This window comes from Nicotiana tabacum, chromosome 15 (genome assembly GCF_000715075.1).
Source record: "Nicotiana tabacum cultivar K326 chromosome 15, ASM71507v2, whole genome shotgun sequence".
NCBI classification, from domain to species: Eukaryota; Viridiplantae; Streptophyta; class Magnoliopsida; order Solanales; family Solanaceae; genus Nicotiana; species Nicotiana tabacum.
In genome coordinates, this window is record NC_134094.1 from 20,625,918 (window position 1) to 20,646,698 (window position 20,781).

Consider the following 20,781-nt stretch of genomic DNA (forward strand, 5'->3'; position numbering starts at 1 on the left):
TTTGGACTAGATATATTTAGCAGCAGGACAACTAATATGGACCGGAGTGAGTATATTACTTGGATAGAATCATATTTTCTTTCTTCTTTATTTTTTTTATTGAAATTAGATTTGAGAGTAGCTAGTAAGATTCAACTTCCCTTCTAGGAGTTTGCCTTTTGACCAATGACCAAATGGGAGTTTGTTAATTCAAGTAGTGGTTACTATTACTGAAAGTAACTAAATATCCACAAAAGGTGGAGCTCCCCACAAATTCCCTAATGTTTTAATGACTAAAAAATCATCTTTATTCTTTATGGAAAGAGAGAATTCACTAAAAGATTTTTGTTATCATTATAATTTTCAAGAACCTAAAATGGGTTGAAGATAAAGCTAGAATTTTCTTGAATTTGACAATAATATGTTAGAATTGGAATTGTTGGGAGTATTTGGAATAGGAATTTGTTCTTGAAACATATGAATTTTTGGGGGTAGAATTGAAAGAGAGAAATGTGGCATCCACCACAAGGTGTGCATGGAGAAAGAATGCATCCACCAAATAAATTAATAGCAGTGGCAATAGATAAAGATAGAGGAAGTCAAATTGCTCTAAAATGGACAGTTGATCATCTTTTAGCCAGAGGCCAAACAGTTCTTTTGATCCATGTCAAACTTAAACAATCTGCTACTTCCACTGGTCAATCCACTCCTACAAGTAATTCTTCTTCTCTTTCCCTCTCTACATTATATGTATTTGTTTGTGCATGTTTGTTTTTTTTAATAACCAGTGGTGTCCGACCAGCTTGCTTGGACCTCGACTGTCCCATGGATTACTTGCTATCTGATCTCACCGAGACATGTGACACAGGTACCGGGTGACTCTGGTATTTGTTTGTGCGTGTTGATGTAGTAGAATGACCACTTGTACAAATTAGAACAAAAATATTAAATCGAATGTGTATACCTGGGCTTATTATTTCACGAATATCTGTTACCTTCCACTAGCACATATATCGAATAATCGAGTATTTGCTTATATATGTTGATCTTGTAGAATGACCGCATGTATAGTAAAATGTGTATACCTCGGATCCCATGAAATCTATCATAAATAGAGGTAGGAATCAACTTGAAATTGTGCTGGAAATGCTGTTGATGATGGGTAGATTTTCGATGTTCTCACGAAAAAGGTGCAAAAGTTTAAGCATGATGACCGAATTACATTTCCATGTTTAGAAAGAGAGGAATCATTTTAACATTAGTGGTCAAAGCAAGCAACTTTTGCAACGTCAAACACTGGCAAATCATGATTGCACGCATAACTCTGTTCACCGAGTCTTTGGCAGATGGAACGAAATCACCTAGTATTTTTTGTCTTTTCTAGGATCTGAACCCTTATCTCCCATGCTTTTCATTATCATTGACCAGTAGGCCACATCCATGGATGCTTCGCGTGTTGAAATCTCATTGACGTATATCAATCGTTTTATGTTTGATTAGCTTGTGTTTTAGAGATAAAAGTTCAAACAATGGGTGGAAAAAAGTAAGAGTTAAATGTTAGTAACATATGGCCCTTCTTTCCTTTTCCATATATAACAGAGAAATTTTAAGTAAAAGCAGCCAGATTTCAAGCCTATAAAGAGCTCATGGACTTCATAGATTGATCAGCTATAATCCCCCCTATATTGGATTCTCTAATACTTGCAAGGAAGTAAGTTATAAGAACGAGTGAAAATGTAACTAGCCTCATACTTACTGATTCTTTTTCTACGTCATACTTGACTAATCATATTAGTTTATTGAAATTTGAGCTAGTTATTTGCTTGTTTACAATCAGATCGACTGTTGTGCTTAAATTGTTAATACAAATTTTCCTTTTACAAAATACTCTTCCCGTTCACATGCATTTGTCAGTCGATGATAGTATTATTTCCCTGTCTAACATTCCGTTTGAAGTTACTATCTCGGATTTCTTTTCTTCCAAATCTGATTGTTGTGTGATTTAGTTATTTCTTCATCATGTTGCTCTGATTAATATCCTTTGAGCGGCTTCTCCCTTTAGGTTCTACTAATAATTTCATCTTTAACACAACCAAATGAACGTCTCTTAGTCCCTTGGCTTTACTTGTTGTCAATGGTCTGTGATTAAGACAAACTTTGCCACTTAGCATTATACTTAAAAGTCATGTTATACTCACATCTTTACATGTCCTCGAGGAAAAGGAAAAAGGAAAACCCAAAAAAAAAAACATATAACTCTAAAACAAACGAAACATGTATAATTGGTTAAGTAACTTATCTGTGCTGCTTAAGGCTGCTCCAAGTTCCATTTCATGAGGATAAATGGGAAAGTGACGAGTATATTGAGTCTGGATTTGTTTTCTTTTATCGTTTAGTTGCAGAAATAACTGTGTACTTCTACATTTCAGAGTCAAACCAGATTTCTGATGAAGCTGGATCGGGAAATAGTGAATTGGATCCGCAGACAAAGGAACTGTTTCTTCCTTTCCGAGTATTTTGTACACGGAAAGATGTTAGTAACTCGAAACCTTAGATGAATTCCCATAACCTAGGAGAAGATTAACAAACATTCGTAAAATTTGTCAAGTCTTACTCATTATTTCCTTCAGCTTTCACATTTCTAATTTTGTTTCTTCTTATCCTAAAAATAACCAGGTACAATGTCATGATGTTGTGTTAGACGACACGGATGTGGTCAAAGCAATTGTTGAGTATGTGAATCGGACAGGAATAGAGGTATTGATTCTTGGTGCTACAACAAGAGGCGGTCTTCTCAGGTATGACTCTGTCTATGCACGGAGTGTTGAGCTTACGATGGAAATAATTTCTGATCATAATATCCTGAACAGTTAATATGTTATCTAAATTCCATTCTCAGTCACCTAATAGCAAAATTTTATAAACTGAAATAACAAACAAAAAGTAAGAGCTTTATGTCAAAAAATTTGGCCGCCTTCCTTTTACTGTATGTGCCCAAATTTGTGTCCTTGATCCATGTATGGAGTGACATTCTCATTTTTCTCTCGCTTAGTGCATAAGCATGCTACAAACTTTGCTTAAAATATACTTTCAAAAGTTCCTGTGAAGAAGTAAAGGAAACTGGTGTTTGTATATACTTAAGTGTGTGCATGTCTTTCGCCTATTATTGAGGTTTCATTAGATCAGTTATATTTGAATAAAAGAACGTCTTCAGATTATCTAAGTTCAGTAGCCTTTTCTGCATAGCAGATTTAAAGCGAAAGACATTCCAGGAGGCATTTTAAAAGGGGTTCCTGATTTCTGTACTGTACATGTCATCTCCAAATCTGCAAAGATCGCATCTACACGTGCTGCTTCTCGCCCTGCGCCTTTTGTCCATCCACTACGTCACCAGTTAATGCAGCCGGCCAGCACCAAATTTGCTCCTTTTGAAGGTTCAACACCCTCTGCTGCTAGTTCAAGAGGTGAGCCAACCACTATTAGCAAGTTCTTCTATTAAGTACTCGTTGCATCATGTCGTAATTCTGTAACTCTGTTGTATAGGTCCTTTTTCAGGAGGTCCGAAGCCTGTTTGTGATCCGCCACCATCTACCCTTCAAAGTGACACAATGAATATCAAGTAAGTCGGAAAAATTATCTTGATATCCGCATAAACTGTACTCCCTCCGTCCCAATTTATTTGTCGCACTTTCCTTTTTGGTCTATCCATAAAGAATGTCACATTTCCTTATTTAGAAATAATTTATCTTCAAAATTTCTCTTTTACCCTTAATGTGATGATTTACCGTCACAAAAATGTCTAGTGCTTGTTTTAGACCAAAAGTTTCAAAAGTCTTTCTTTCTTTCTTAAACCTTGTGCCTAGTCAAACAGTGCACACAAATTGGGACGGAGGGAGTACCGTGTTTTGATAACAGTAATTTGTTGCATACAAAATGAGAATGTCAAAGTCAGCGATGCAAATTCTTTGGAAGATTTTGAAATTTACGGATTTTGTTCTTCAGAGCACTATAGTTTTGCATAGTTTTCTCATTCCTAATTTGAATGTTACTATTTTAAACAGGTCGCCGTTCACCCACAGGAAAGGTCCTAATGGAAAACCATATGAAATCTCTTTGCCAGATACTGACATATCATATGTCAGTTCTGGTAGGCCAAGCATCGACAACATTTATTCTTCATTTTCCGATGGCTATGATGGTGGTGGACCGACTCCTCCTCGGCTTTCAGGCTTTTCAGATTTTGAGACCCAAAGTTTTGATTCCACACAGTTTGGGCGGAGATCAGTGGACACCCTGACTCCACCTGAACTATCACATTCATCGATCGAGAGTGATAGACCATCAGTCTCCCAAGGACCAGTAGTAAGCATTTGAAAATATAACCTTTTTTTTTTTTTAAACATTAAAATCTGACTCAATATTTCTAGACCATTTATCTTTCTCAATGAATCGATGAATATCCTTAGTTCATGTAGACTACGCTAAAAGCATGTGTGCAACATATATTTTGTCTGATTGAACTTTCTTATTCAATGAACGGATATAAAGCAAATTAGTTTCTATTAGAGTATGTTAAAGAGTGGTGATAGGATCTAAAATCTATAGTCAGTTATAGCTTCTGCTTGATGAGACAGAGAAATTTGGCTTCCTGCACTGTAGTTATTTGCTTGTGATGTAACTGACATTTAGTCATCTGGTGTTCTTTTAAAGTCTATCTTGAACTTATGTTTTCGCCATTCTCAAACAAAGAGTAAGGATGTAATATTAAGGAATGTCATAATTATAAGGAGTGACGTGGTTTTTGGATTCTAAAATCCAGAAGTATATGTAAGAAACTCTTTTGATACTTTAGATATTGTCAAAACTTGAGAAAACATTATGGTAGATATTCTGCTGAGGCTCTTCACTTTGCAGAAATGCAGGGTTAGACTGCGTACCCTTGTGGTCCAGGCCTTCCCCGGACCCTGCGCATAGCGGGCGCTTAGTGCACTGAACTCTTCACTTCATGCCTTTAAGCATTATTTGTTCTATATTTACACCTCTCCTTTGGCTTACAGGATGATATGGAAGCAGAAATGAGAAGGCTAAAGCAGGAGCTTAAGCAGACAATGGAACTATATAGCACGGCTTGCAGGGAAGCGCTTACAGCAAAACAAAAGGCACGATAAACTAATACTCCTGTGCACTCTAATGATTCTATTGGATGTACTAACATGTTGTTCGTTGCAGGCGATGGAACTCCAGCGCTGGAAACAGGAAGAACAACGACGATTAGAAGAGGCACGTTTAGCCGAGGAAGCTGCTTTGGCACTTGCCGAGAAGGAAAAGGCAAAGTCAAGAGCAGCCATTGAGCATGCAGAGGCAGCTCAGCGGCTTGCAGAACTAGAAGCTCAAAAGAGAATCAGCGCAGAAATGAAAGCTCTAAAAGAAGCAGAAGAGAAGAATAAGATACTGAATAAGCTTACGAACTCTGATTTCAGGTACAGAAAATATACAATTGAGGAGATTGAATCTGCAACAGACTACTTTGCCCAAACTCGTAAAATTGGAGAAGGAGGCTATGGGCCGGTGTATAAGTGCTACCTCGATCATACGCCTGTTGCAGTTAAGGTCCTCCGTCCTGATGCAGCTCATGGAAGACAACAGTTTCAGCAAGAGGTAATTCAGTGAAAGATAGATCATACTGTTGGCTTGCAGTTTATGTTGAATCCACACTATCCTTGCTGTTTATCTTAGCCCCGGGCCTTAGTTACTCGTTACTGTTATTGCAAGTCATTAATTATCTTTTGGTTGTTATGCTTCTGTTACTATTACGGTTTCTACGGGGGGGGGGGCGATAAGTCTAATTTAAACGGACTGTAAACGTTAAGTATCAGCAGATAAGGAAGCAAGGGGAAATCTTCAAAGTAGAATGAATAGCATCTGATCAAAATTAAGGCAAGCGGCTATATAATCTCTAGACAAATTGTTATCAGTGCTGATCTAAGTATAATGAAGGGGGTTCAACCCTTTGTCGGAAAAGTTACACTGTGCAAATAGAGTAAATATGATCCTTTTTGGTTATATGTGAGCTGATGAATACCCTTGACATGAAAAAACATTCAAGTTGGGCATTCAAAATTGCTTTAAGTCTCATAGGTTCAAATTCCAACTGTGACATCCTAGAGTTTTTTGAATCCCCTTGTAATAATTTCTGGTTCCGCCACTAATTATGATAATGCCCCACAAATGAATGTTGGTATGTTATATTGACCAAATTATATTTAGCAGTGGAGGACAATAAATATAGTTAGTATTCTTTACTAGTCAATAATTATATTCTTCTATTGCAGGTTGAAGTCCTGAGCTGCATAAGACATCCTAATATGGTGCTTCTTTTAGGAGCCTGTCCGGAATATGGATGTTTGGTTTACGAGTATATGTCCAATGGAAGTTTAGAAGACCGTTTATTCCACCGAGGAAAGACGCCACCGCTCTCTTGGCAGCAGAGGTTTCGAATTGCTGCTGAAATAGCGACTGGTCTGCTTTTCCTACACCAGAGCAAACCTGAGCCACTAGTGCACCGTGACTTAAAGCCAGGGAATATTTTGCTGGATCGCAACTTTGTGAGTAAGATTAGTGATGTCGGCTTAGCCCGTCTTGTCCCTCCATCAGTAGCAGATACTGTCACTCAATATAGAATGACATCAACGGCTGGAACTTTCTGCTATATAGACCCTGAATATCAGCAAACCGGCATGCTTGGTGTAAAATCGGATGTATACTCCTTAGGGATCATATTCTTGCAGATTTTAACAGCTAAGCCGCCAATGGGATTGACTCATTATGTTGATAGGGCAATTGAGAAAGGGACTTTCAATGAAATGCTTGATCCAGCTATTCCTGATTGGCCAGTCAATGAGGCTTTGAGTCTTGCCAAGTTATCGCTACAATGCTCTGAGCTAAGGCGAAAAGACAGACCGGATCTTGGCAAGGTCGTTTTGCCACAATTAGAAAGATTGAGAGCACTTGCAGAAGATAACACATGCCCATCACTTATGTACAATTCCAATTTTTCACCCAATCACAGCCAAGTTTCCCTCTCCCGGGTAAGTCAAGATGCATAAATTAAGAGTTTAACTTTAATGCACTGTCAGTTTACCGAGACGGTAACTACAGGTATCTCGTCCATAAAAAGTGAGATTAGTAGCCTGGACAATAAACCAAGTTACCTACTACAGCATGTTACAATATACTGACCGCAGAGGTGGATCCTGAATATGAACTTTATGGGTTCAGATTCAAAAATCTACCACATCACATCTAATATTATTTGTACATATTTAATGAATTTTTGACAAATATATAGGATCTAACCCATAGATTCTATTCTAGATACGCTACTGATTGAGCGTGTAAACCTTCTTTAGACTGTCAGTGTATATATGTTAAATCCATAAACTAAACTTCGTTAGATATTTGATGAAATATCACATAGTTATTACTTTTGTATATGTAATGCAGTCATCAAAACTTATTCGTGCTGGAAATTTTCTTTTCTTTTCTTGACACAGTTTTTGTCGTGATTTATGCAGGACAACTTAAGTTACCCAAATACAATGCCGTCAAGCTACGAGAGCTCGAGGAGCCAATAAAGCACAGGGTCCTAATGGATGAGAATTTTGTTCTGAAGTTTTTTCTTTTAAGAAAATGTCAAAAACTAAATGTTCTGTTAGTATGGGACTGTTTTTTTTTTGGTTTCCCGCCCGGTGTCCGGTACCCACATAGGGGCCCGACTAAATCCGGATTCGCTCCGGGAAGTCTCACATTGGGGGTAAAGCGCTCCCTAACAAAGGCGACTCCATACTCAGGAAACCCGAGACCTCTGTTAGAATGGGACTTGCCTTCCTCTTTGGTCCAATTATTTGTTAAAACATTTTCTTCCTCTTTTTTACACCATGTAAATGCTTTAAGTAGCCCCTATTTTCAGTTTGTACAGATTTGGGGCTAAGATAAGAAGAAATTTTTTGTTTGAACATTACTATAATTCTATTTCTTTCATCTTATAGCTTTGGGGTAAAAAGAAGATTTTCTTTTTTTGTTTTGTTTGTACACGCCTTAATTATATTTCTCTCAGCTTGCACTGTTGAATTTTTTGCCAACTCCAGTAAACTCTACATTGAAAATTTGCAATGTGAGCCAAAAATGAAATTGTGAAATGAAAAGATATAAAAATCTAAGCTACTAAGAAATTATTTTTAGTTTCATTATCATAGTTTTTGCTCATTTTGGTAGCCAAGCTGATTGAAGCAATAGTTGGTAAAAATGTAAACAGCATTTACTTTTGATTTACATTTAAGTAAAACTTTAAAAGTAAGATGAAGGAATATCTATAAAGGACAATTTTAAGAAAAGATAAATAGAGGTTGATTGTTCAAAGTTTTAGCACCTTTCATGTGCATGAGCAAAATTTGTTGTTTCAGTTAATGTGGCGGTGTTTGAATGCATCTATACGCAATTTAAGAAAGTATAAAGGACTTTTAAACTTTAATCTTAAACATGTCATAAATTTTTTTGTGGCTATAAAAAAATATCATTAAAAATAAATATAAATTTAAAGTTAAATTATTTACAAATATAAAAATATAATATTTTTTTTAAGACGGACTAATAAGTAACTAGCGTTGTCCATAAAATGGGAACAACCAGAGGAATACCAATAATAATTGGACGACGTTATCTAAGAAGCTGTGGCTCATGTTCATTGTCCTAATGCAAAAGTTGAATCTTGAAAAAAGGCACGAGTAGGCTAGTTCCTCGTCTCTTGCATAGATAAAGGAGTGACAAATGAAATGGCTGGACTAAATTTAAGTAGACCAAATCAGGTCAAACAAAAAGTCTGGCATGACCTATCTTAACAAGTCAAGAGTCAAGATAAGAGATCGTGTCACGGCCTAATTTGTCAAAGTTCTGCGATTATTTAAGTTAATTACTCAAGTTTTAATTGAGTTAGAAGAGTTGGGCGGATTGGGATTATAGAAGCACAAGTTAGATATTTGGCCGGTCGATAAAAACTAATTATATTCGCTAACCAAATATTATATAAAAAATACATACATTAGACATTAATATATTAAAAAAACATTTTAGTGGCTATGATTTCTGTATTTTATCATTTGATTAACAACCAAATAATGCTTAGTTTGTCTTTCTTTATAAGGAGAATAAATGATGGCACTTAGTCTATAAAACTAGGTAAGCCGATTACAATTTCAATTCAAGCTATTTTTTTTTTTTGAAATAGAATTTAATACAAGTATCGAAACCAAAAGCGGAAACAATTATAAAAACCTCCCGAGACTGATAATACTGAGTCACGAACTCTAACTGAATATATAAAATGATCTCAAGGATCGAATATACAATATTGTTCGAATAAGAGTTGACAGTACAATAAAATGAAAAGACCCCAAGGGACTGCGACGACCAAGCTGCTCTACCTTGAATCCTTGCGATCAACACACTAACTATGTCCGAGTCTGATATCTCCAATACCTAACTCTGCACAAAAACGTGCAGAAGTGTAGTATGAGTACACCACGATCGGCACCCAGTAAGTATCAAGACTAACTTCGGTGGAGTAGTGGCGAGGTACAATCAAGACACTCACTAGTCAAATAACATGTGCAATATAACAGTATACAATAGTACTAGAAAATAACTAGCCGTGATAACAACAAAATTCAACCAGTGATATAAACAGCAAGTCAACAAGAATACCATAATTATTGCTCAAACGAATAAGGAACACAAGTAAAAATAATTAATCAAGTCCTTCAAATATAAATCTTTCACATATAATTCTTTCAGATAAATATCTTTCGAATATACTTCTTTCAAATAAATATCTTTCGAATATACTTCTTTCAAATAAATATCTTTCGAATATAATTCTTTCAAATAAAAGTCACTCTATGACACCTCATTTCATAATCATAAAATACGAATCTCAGTCCACTTTCATATTTTTGAAACACGGGTCTTAGCCCACTTTCATATTTTTACGGCACCTCGTGCCCATATTTCTATCACAACCCACATGCCAAAATATCAATATATAAGATCTGCACGGACAACTCACGTGCCAAAAATAAAATCATCATTTACTCACGGCAAGTTGTGCTCACATCTCATTTCACAACTGCATGGACAACTCACGTGCCAATATCATAATCATTATATACCCACGGCACCTCGAGCCTATATTTCATATCACAACCGCACGGACAATTCACGTGCCAAAATATCAATATATAAGATCTGCACGGACAACTCACGTGCCAATAATAAAATCATCATTTACTCACGACAACTCGTGCCCAAATCTAATTTCACAATTGCATGGACAACTCACGTGCCAATATCATAATCATTATACATCCACGGCACCTCGAGCCTACCTTTCATATCACAACCGCACGGATAACTCACATGCCAATAACATATTCCGCTCGGCAATAGCTACAGGCTCATAATTTCAACATATATCAGACTATTATCAAATTTACTGAATTAACAAAACAAGTTGCACATGATATAAAAGTAATCACAAGAAAATCACAACATCACGTGAAAATCACCAGCACAATAACCCCACATCATAACATAATATCCCTGACAATAGCCACACGTATCTCTCATATAGCCACCCTTATCACTCCTATAATAGCCTCCATTATCCCTCCGCCCTCACAATATCAATAGCCACCCTTATCGCTCTCATAGCCACCTGTATCGCTCTTATAATAGCATCCCTTATCGCTCCGTTTAATAGCCTCCCTTATCACTCCACCCAGACAATATCCAACACACATAACAACAGTGAAATGCCACCCTTATGCCCGCATAATATCAACAGTGGGATGCCACCCTTATACGACGTATAACAGTAACCCAAATCACATAAAATATTATCACAACGACACAACATAATTAACTCGTATTGAAAAATTACCCGTAGAACCTTCCCAAAGATACAACGAAATCAATAAATATCACAACAGATAGCCCACGGCTCAACACAATATATATAAAATCTCGAAAACAACAACAAGGATGGAAAAGTAACTCAGCAAGAACAACTCCTTCTTTAATCCAAATTTTTGACAAATATATTAATGCCTCTTTTTAAACTTATTTAATTAATTATTTGCATATGAAAAATCCATAATGTAATTATTTTCAGGCAATGTCAACTCAACAAGCATACGAAATTCACATAAAAATCAAAGTAGCAATCACACCAAATTATCATATAAAACAAATTCAACAAACAAAGAACGAGGCATGACAAATAAGGATTAATAAGTGCCAGCAATTTCCAATTTAATACTTTAAAATGCCTACGACTTTAAACCAATAAAATTTGCACATATAAGCCCGAGTACGTACTCGTCACCTCGTGTACATGGATTTTCACATTTCACAAATGGCACATACGACTCAATGCCTAAGAGGTATTTCCCCCACTCAAGATTAGGCAAGATACTTACCTTTTTGGAGCTATGCCGATATTTTAAATTAGTCTTCTCGCTTGAAATGACCTCCGGACGGCTCAAATCTAGCCAAATAAATTATATAACTTCATTAAAATTTATCGGAAACTATTTCGTATAATAAAACATCGACTTAAAATTTCACATTAAAAGGTCAACCCGAAAGTCAATGCGGGGCCCGCATCTCGGAACCTGATAAACTTTTTACGAAATCCGAACACACATTCTGATACGAATTCAACCATACCAATCTTGTCAAATTTCGATAAGAAATCGACCTCCAAATCTTAAATTTTCGTTTTTGAAGAGTTTTACAAAAAATCTCAATTTCTTATACTAAAACTCGAATTAAAACGATGAATATAACCATGGATTTATGAAATATAATCACTTTCAGATATATAACACTTACCCAAGTCGAAGTCGTGAATAAATCCTCAAAATCGCCCAAGAACCGAGCTCCAAAAATTCCAATCGAAAATGACGAAATAACCATTTTTTTATCCTTATGATTCTGCCCAGTTCAGCTTCTGCGGATAAATTTTCCGCTCATGTGAGCTCGCTTCTGCGAGCACTATCGCCGCACTTGCAATGTCGAAGGTGCGAAAGAAATTCCGCTTCTGCGAGAAACCACCAAGATGCCAGCTTCCGCTCCTGCGTGTTGGAATGCGCTTAAGTGCACAAGTTACCGCTTTTGCGGCCTGCTCCATCAGTCTCTGCCCAGCTTCCCTTCAGTCGCTTTTGCAAGGAACACCTCGCTTTTGCGATCAAGCTTTCGCAGAAGCGATTGCACCAGCAAGTCCAAAATTCCAGCATTTCCTTAAGTCCAAAAATCGATCTGTTAACCATCCAAAATCCACCCGAGGCCCTCGGGACCTTAACCAAATATACCAACACGTCCCAAAATAAAATACGAACTTAGTTGAGGCCTCAAACCACATTAAACAACGTCAAAACTATGAATCACACCTCGAATCGAATTATGAGTTTTTAAATTTTCCAACTTCTATAATTTATGCCGAAACGTATCAAATCAATCCGGAATGACATCAAATTTTCCACACAAGTCATAAATGACGTAATGGACCAGTTCCAATTTCCGAAATCGAAATCCGACCTCGTTATCAATAATTCAACCTTCGACCAAACTTATAAATATTTTAAAACTTCAACTTTTATAATTTTTGTCAAAATGCGCCGAATTGTCCTACGGACTTCCAAATCCAAATTCGGACATATGCCTAAGTCCGAAATCATCATACGGAGCTACTGGAATCATCAAAACTTCATTCCGAAGTCATTTTCTCAAAAGTCAAACTCCGGTCAGTTCTTTTCATTTATGTTTCAAAACAAAAATTGTTCTTTCAATTTAATTCTGAATCTTCCGAAAACCAAACCCGACCATACATGCAAGTCATAATACATATTAAAAAGCTGCTCGGGACCTTAAGCTACTGAATGGGATGTTAATTCTCAAAATGACAAGTCGGGTCGTTACATTCTCCCCCTCTTAAACAAGCGTTCGTCCTCGAACGTGCCAAGAATCTTTCTAAGGACATTAAATGACTGAGTGTATCATTGCACACATACTCGCGGTTTATTCTACTGCACCGCAATTTAACATGGATCCGACAACACCATTTTAGTTGAGATTATTTCTCATGTTTACACTTACAAGCCTTAAAACCAAATTTCTTACACTTTAATCATTTTAAAAAAGACCTGATTTTTTTCACATTGACACACGGTGTTAGACTCAACCGGCTGTAGAAACTCGTGCCTACACTCACACGGCATATTCACATAGAATGACACATCATACATAGGCCCATAATAATAACTCTAGCCACAATGGCTCCCCATAATCAACTTCAGCACCGACAATTAAATTTCATCTCAGTTCAGGCCTTGTTTCAAACCTTCACAATACTGATAACAATGCAGGGAACATGAAAACCTCATAATTATTTACCCTAATCATCGAATCACATTTAACGCCATCTGGGCACACAATTCGTAGGCTAAAGCACAATAAGCACGACACAACTATGACTAACATGCACAGATAAACACATAAAAAAATTATCAAATAAGTCCAATAGGCATAACCCCTTATCTGTACTATAATGCAAATCAATATCACAAGGGAGAATTTACAATACATGAATTTAACCACAAAGATCTTATCTCGATATAACTTCCACCACGACACGTAGCCGGTTTAAACATATCAATTCACATTAAAATGCAAGGATCCCATCCTCAGCTCTGAATCACAAGTATTATGCACATCGTGCTAGCTGAAACTTTCCATTTCTTTTCTTTCTTCTTTTTAATAAATTTCGTGAAATGATTTCACAACACATAATGAACCCTCATACCAGTAGGGCATATAATTCATAAAATTGTAATCAATTATCCCTAAATTATATCAAAACCCATTGTAGTGAGTAACAGAAAGTCACTCTTAGCCTCACAGCTCTCATCAGTTACTAAAATAGAATGATAGACATGGTTATCGCCATAGAATCTCCCAACAAGAGTAAACACATAAGTAGATTACAAAATTATGAAACTCGCCCATAAGTGGAGCATGATAGGAGGACTCGCCTCGATACTCAGAACCGAATCAATTTAAGGAAAAATATTCCTTTATAACAAATTGGGGTCGTACCTGTAATGACACCATCTGGTGTAGCGGCCCCAGCCATACCATAGCAATTATATCAACGAGCTGGGCCTCCCCTTCTAGGGCGCCCTCTCCCCACCTATTCTCTACCCCCTAACTAGCTTTACATGTGGGGTAGTAACTAGAATAGAGCATGTAGCCTGAGTGTTCTGATGAAATCCACCTCTCCTAAGTCTGGGACAATCTCTTATGATGTGCCTAGTATCACCACACTCATAACAACCCCTCTGCAGGCGCGACTGCTCATACTGAGATTGTACTGGATAACTGGAATAATCACTGTAAGAACCTCGTGCCGGTGCACTAAAAGTACTAACTAGAGCACTACAAGTATTCTAAATTGCGGACTGGGCTGACCGATTGCCCGAACCTCCGCCATGATGAGTCATAGATATAGAGTAGAACCCACTGAATCCTCTAGAATTCTGAGACCTTTTGGCCTCCTTACACTCATTTTCTTTATTTCGAACACGTTCTAACATCCTCGCAATCTCTACTACTTGCTGAAATGGGATATCAGTCTACAACTCTCGAGCGATGCATATTTTAATATCATAATCGAGCTCACCAATGAATTTGCGGACTCGCTCTCTAACTGTAGGAACCAAGATAGGTGCATGACGGGCTAACTCACTAAACTTGATAGCATATTCTGACACTGTCATGGTGCCCTGACGCAACCGTTCAAACTCTGTGCGACACGCATCCCATAGAGTCTGGGGAACAAACTCTTTCAAAAATATTTCTGCAAATTGAGCCCAAGTTGGTGGTACTACATCGGCTGGTCTACCCTCTTCATAAACTTGCCACTATTGATACGCTGCTCCTGACAGCTGAAATATAGTAAAGGCAACTCCGCTCACTTCCACAATGCCATGGTGCGGAGAATACAATAACATTTTTCTAGAAATCCCTAGGCATCCTCCTAGCCGTTCCACTTAAGGTAGGTGGACTATACCTCTTAAATCCCTCAAGTCTCTTTTGTTCTTCTTCTGATGCCTCTGGACTGACCTCACGCTAAACAGGAATAACATGTTGTACCGGCACCACACCCGAAACCTGACCAATGCAAACCCGCAGCTCTAGAGTATGGGCGGTAGGAGTCTGAGCTCCTCTCCCGATCTGTGACATATTTGGTGAAATGGAGATCAATCCCGCCTGAGTTAATGTACCAAACATGTTCAGGAACTGTGCTAAGGTCTCCTGAAGTCCGGGGGTAACAACAGGTGTCTCGGGTATCTATCCCCCAACCGGAGCTACTGTCGGCTCCTCGACTAATGTTCTGACAGGTGTTCTAGTTGCCAGGGGCGGATCTATGTACACAGTTCGGGGTGGTACGCCACCCGCAAGTTTTGGCAAAAACCTTATGTATAAATATAAATATGTATAAGAAATAGGATATATATTTAAAGTGCCACCCGTAGAACAAAAGTGGCAAAGGTGCCAGTGGCAAAGGTCTGCCTTTTCGTTCAGCAAGGCAAGAGTTCGAATCCAGGCGGGAGCAAATAAATTTTTGGCTTACATTCAGTTGTAATTTAAGGAAATTAAGTACACTACATAGCACACTCTTCTATATTTTATAGTAAATATTTTACTTTTCTATTTGTTTGTTTAAGGAAATTAAGTACACTACACAACACACTCTTCTATATTTTATAGTAAATGTTTTACTTTTCTGTTTGTTTGTTTGTTTAGGTATAAACAAATAAGATAAAATAATAATAAAAGTACTCTTTATAGAATATTCTCTTATAATTAAAGGTAAAACAATGCCCCAATTCCCCAAGTCCACTTTCCTCTTTTCCTTTCTCCAATTCTCGTTGCTTCAGCCTTTATTCACGCCACTGCTTCTGCTTCTTGCTTCTTTGTTAGACTGTTACTGTAAGCATTTATTTTTCTTTACCTTTGTGGATGCTTGATGCTTCACATATTCATTGCTCACTAGTCATTGTACTACGCCCACTATTGTAAAGTTTCCTCAATCCTCACCTCCTCGTGTTTATTTCTTAACCCTATGTGGCTATTTTTTTTGCATCAAATATATGTTCTTGCTATGTTTTTGTTTTGTATTTAGTTGGATATTATTGTTCTTGCTAAACTTTATTGTCACTATTTTGATTTTTTTGTTATGTATTTCTTTGGTTGTATTTAAAAATCAAATGCCTCTTAAATGGTTTCAGTGTAGAATTTAAAATAACTAAACTTATTGATGGTATGACCTGGTAGAAATTGTTCTATATTTCTCACTGGAATGAACTTCTATTTTATAGGAATTGATTGAGATGGATAAATTTGTCACGAGGTTGGACCATTCTCAACCAAGTCCTAGTTGTCAATCCTTGATCCAAGCGAATGCCAATCATTCCTATCTTATAAATGAACTCGATTTGGGGTCACTTAAAGGCGATCCAGGAGAAAGAATACCTATTGCTGACTATAACCCTAGAATACGAGATGAAGTAAGAAAATATTACATTCAACAAGGTCCTTGTCAACCTTCCAAGCATCAATTTCCCAAAACTCAAATGGGAGGAAGAATGCGTCAATTTGTTCCAAGTTGGTTCAATGGTCAATTTTCTAAATGGTTGGAGTATAGTGTGAAGAAAGATGCGGCATTTTACTTATGTTGTTATTTGTTCAAAAATGAATTTATTCATGGAAGTGTGGGTGAATTTTATACAAAAAATGGTTTTAGGGCTTGGAATAAGGGTCTTGAAAGATTGCGTTTACATGTTGGTGATGTTAATAGTGTCCATGATAAATGTTTCAAGAAGATGCTAGATTTATCAAATCATCATCAATCAATTCAAGTTATTTTTGATAAGCACTCTGAGAAGTTGAAAAGTGAGTATCGAATGCGTTTAGAAGCATCAATTGATGTGGCAAGACTTCTATTGTTGTATGGATTGCCTTTTAGGGGCCATGATGAAAGTGAATCTTCAACAAATCAAGGCCTCTTTCTAGGATTCTTACGATGGCATGGGGACAAGCATACAGATGTGGGAAAAGTAATATTAGAAAATGCTCCACAAAATGATACTTTGACTTGCCCTATGATCCAAAAGGATATTATCAATGCTTGTGCAAAAGAAACATTAAAGGCTATAATTGGAGACTTGAATGGAGATTATTTTGGTATATTAGTTGATGAGTCCAAAGATATCTCACACAATGAACAAATGGCTCTTGTTTTGCGTTATGTTGATAAAAATGGTGAAGTGGTAGAGCGATTTGTTGGTCTTGTCCATGTTAGTGATACATCAGCATGCTCATTGAAGGAAGAAATCTACTCTTTGCTTTCGGACCACTTACTAAGTCAGTCTCAAATACGTGGACAAGGTTATGATGGAACTAGTAACATGAGGGGAGAGATAAGTGGTCTTAAGACTTTGATTATGAAAGACAGCTCATCGGCATATTACATTCATTGCTTTGCTCATCAATTGCAACTAACACTTGTAGCTATGTCTAAGAAGCATTTGGATGTCGAAGACTTCTTTTGTCATGTTACTAATGTGTTGAATGTCATTGGAGTATCTTTTAAGCGCAGAGATTTGCTTCGCCATCTTCAAGCTAAAAAACTAGAGCAATTACTTGAGTGCGGTGAAATTCATATCGAGCGAGGACTAAATAAAAAATGCGGGCTTCAAAGACCAGGTGATACTCATTGGGGATCACATTTCAAAACATTAGATAACTTTATTGTTATTTTCTCATCTATTATTCGTGTGCTTAAAGTGATTGAACATGAAGGTTCTACCTCAAATGAGAGAAATTAAGCAAAATATCTTTTGAGTGAGATAATAATATTCAAATTTGTTTTTATGCTTCACTTGATGTTGAAAGTTTTGGCAATGTCAAATGAATTGAACAAGATCCTACAAAAGAGAGATCAAGATATTGTTAATGCCATGGAGTTTCTTAATATTACAAAGAAAAGATTGCAAGATATGAGGGAAACTGGATGAGAATCTTTGCTAGATGATGTTTCCTCATTTTGTCATATGCATGATATTATGATTCCCAAGATGGATGAATCCTATTTTCTTGGAAAGTCGAAGCGTAAGTCTTCTGGTATTTGTTATTCACACCACTTGCGTGTTGATATCTTTTATGCTGTAAGTGATGTGCAACTTCAAGAGCTTAATGACCGTTTTGATGTAGTGAGTAGTGATTTTCTTCTTGGGATAGCTAGTTTGAATCCAGCCAATTCTTTTGCTAATTTTGATAAAGGTAGAATAATGACTTTAGCAAAATGTTACCCAAATGAGTTTGATGAAGTACACATTCGAGACTTGAGTTATCAACTAGATACTTTCATATTTCATATGCGAGTTGGCAATACCAAGTTCTCCAACTTGCAAGGAATTAGTGATTTGGCAAAAGCATTGGTTGAGACAAATCTTGTGGAGACTTATTCGTATGTTTATTTACTTGTGAAGTTAACTCTGATTTTACCTGTTGCTACCGCAACTGTGGAGAGAGCATTCTCATCCATGAAGTAGATAAAGAATGAAGAGAGGAACAACATGGGTGATCAATATTTAAATAATTGTTTAATTTGTTACATAGAGCGTGATGTATTTACAAATGTAAGTAATGATGTCATTATTGATCGTTTTCAAAATATGAAAGCTCATTGAGGACAATTGTAAATAGATTGTATATGATATTAAAAATATTGTTGGAAGTTTTATGCTTTGCGTCAATTAGTTATAGTTATTATATTTTCTTTCGTTTGATCTATTTGTCTATATACCCCGAAGTCCCGAATCGATGCTCGAGTTTATCACATCGATTAGGGTTGGCACCCGTAACCCCTAAATCCTGGATCCGCCTCTGCTAGTTGCGACACGTGTCCTTCCACGGCCTCTTACAGCCCTAGCAGAATGCGCGAGTGTCTGCTCAGCTGACCCGGTAGCACGTGTCCTCACCATTTGTAAGAGAATAGAGATACAAAGGCTCAAACTCCAAAATTAACAAATTTCGCACGATAGAAATGAAAGAAGTGGAAATTTCTTAACGGTTTTGTAGCCTCTCGAAGATAAGTACAAACGTCTCTATACCGATCCGCAAGACTCTATTAGACTCGTTCGTGACTCGTAGAACCTATAAACCTAGAGATCTGATACCAACTTGTCACAACCCAAAATCCCACCACAGGCGTCGTGATGGCACTTAGTCTCTAAGACTAGGTAAGCCGATCACAATTTCAATTCAAGTCGGTTTTTTTTTTTGCAATAGAATTTAATAGAAGTGTCGAAACCAAAAGCGGAAACAATTATAAAAACCTCCCAAGACTGGTAATACTGAGTCACAAACTCTAACCGAATACATACCATGATCTCAAGAATGGAATACATAATACTGTTCGAATAAGATTTGATAGTACAATACATTGTAAAGACTCCAAGGGACTGCGACAACCAAGTAGCTCTACCTTGAATCCTTGTGATCAACACACTAACTCTGTCCGAGTCTGATATCTCCAATACCTGGCTCTGCACAAAAATATACAGAAGTGTAGTATGAGTATACCACGGTCGGCACCTAGTAAGTATCAAGACTAACCTCGGTGGAGTAATGACGAGGTACAATCAAGACACTCACTAGTCAAATAACTTGTGCAATATAGTAATATACAATAGTACTGAAAAATAACTAGCCATGATAGCAACAAAATTCAACCAGTGATATAAGCAGCAAGTCAACAAGAACACCATAATTATTACTCAAACGAATAAGGAACACAAGTACAAACAATTAATCAAGTCCTTCAAATATAAATCTTTCACATATAATTCTTTCAGATAAATATCTTTCGAATATACTTCTTTCAAATAAATATCTTTCGAATATAATTCTTTCAAATAAAAGTCACTTTGTGACACCTCATTTCATAATCATAAAACATGGGTCTCATCCCACTTTCATATTTTCGCAACACGGGTCTCAATCCACTTTCATATTTCTACGGCACCTCATGCCCATATTTATATCACAATCGCACGGACAAATCGCGTGCCAAAATATCAATATATAAGATCCGCACTGACAACTAACATGCCAATAATAAAATCATCATTTACTCACAGCAACTCGTATCCACATCTCATTTCACAACTACACGGATAACTCACGTGCCAATATCATAAGCATTATATACACACGGCACCTCGAGCCTATATTTCGCATCACAATTGCACGAACAACTCACGTGCCAATAACATATTCCGCCCGGCAATAGCCACATGCTCATAATTTCAACATGTATCAGACTATTATCAAATTTATTGAATTAACAAAAAAAGTTGCACAAGATATAAAAGTAATCACAAAAAAATCACAACATCACGTGAAAATCACGAGAACAATAACCCCACATCATCACATAACTTCCCAGACAATAACCACATTTATCTCTCCTATAGCCACCCTTATCACTCCTATAATATCCTCCCTTATCCCTCCGCCCTGAAAATATCAAATAGCCACCCTTATCACTCTTATAATAGCCTCACTTATCTCTCTGTTTAATAGCCTCCCTTATCACTCCGCCCAAACAATATCCCAACACAC

General features: G+C 36.9%; 3 protein-coding genes across 3 annotated transcripts; all 3 read left to right on the forward strand.

The window, feature by feature from the left end:
- Positions 1 to 341: 341 nt before the first annotated feature.
- Positions 342 to 8,058, forward strand: LOC107779407 (U-box domain-containing protein 52-like). The gene is made up of 11 exons (XM_016599842.2): positions 342 to 694; positions 782 to 847; positions 2,409 to 2,512; positions 2,656 to 2,777; positions 3,229 to 3,443; positions 3,523 to 3,598; positions 4,041 to 4,341; positions 5,037 to 5,138; positions 5,209 to 5,637; positions 6,312 to 7,067; positions 7,554 to 8,058. The coding sequence occupies exons 1-11, from the start codon at positions 490 to 492 to the stop codon at positions 7,611 to 7,613; spliced, it is 2,436 nt and encodes an 811-aa protein (XP_016455328.1). The 5' UTR covers positions 342 to 489; the 3' UTR covers positions 7,614 to 8,058.
- An 8,426-nt stretch (positions 8,059 to 16,484) lies between these two features.
- LOC142169545 (uncharacterized) lies at positions 16,485 to 18,170 on the forward strand. Its single transcript, XM_075231416.1, has 2 exons — positions 16,485 to 17,955; positions 18,049 to 18,170. The coding sequence occupies exons 1-2, from the start codon at positions 16,485 to 16,487 to the stop codon at positions 18,168 to 18,170; spliced, it is 1,593 nt and encodes a 530-aa protein (XP_075087517.1).
- Positions 18,171 to 18,230: 60 nt separating this feature from the next.
- Positions 18,231 to 18,707, forward strand: LOC142169546 (uncharacterized). The gene has a single exon (XM_075231417.1). The coding sequence runs from the start codon at positions 18,231 to 18,233 to the stop codon at positions 18,705 to 18,707; it is 477 nt and encodes a 158-aa protein (XP_075087518.1).
- Positions 18,708 to 20,781: the final 2,074 nt, after the last annotated feature.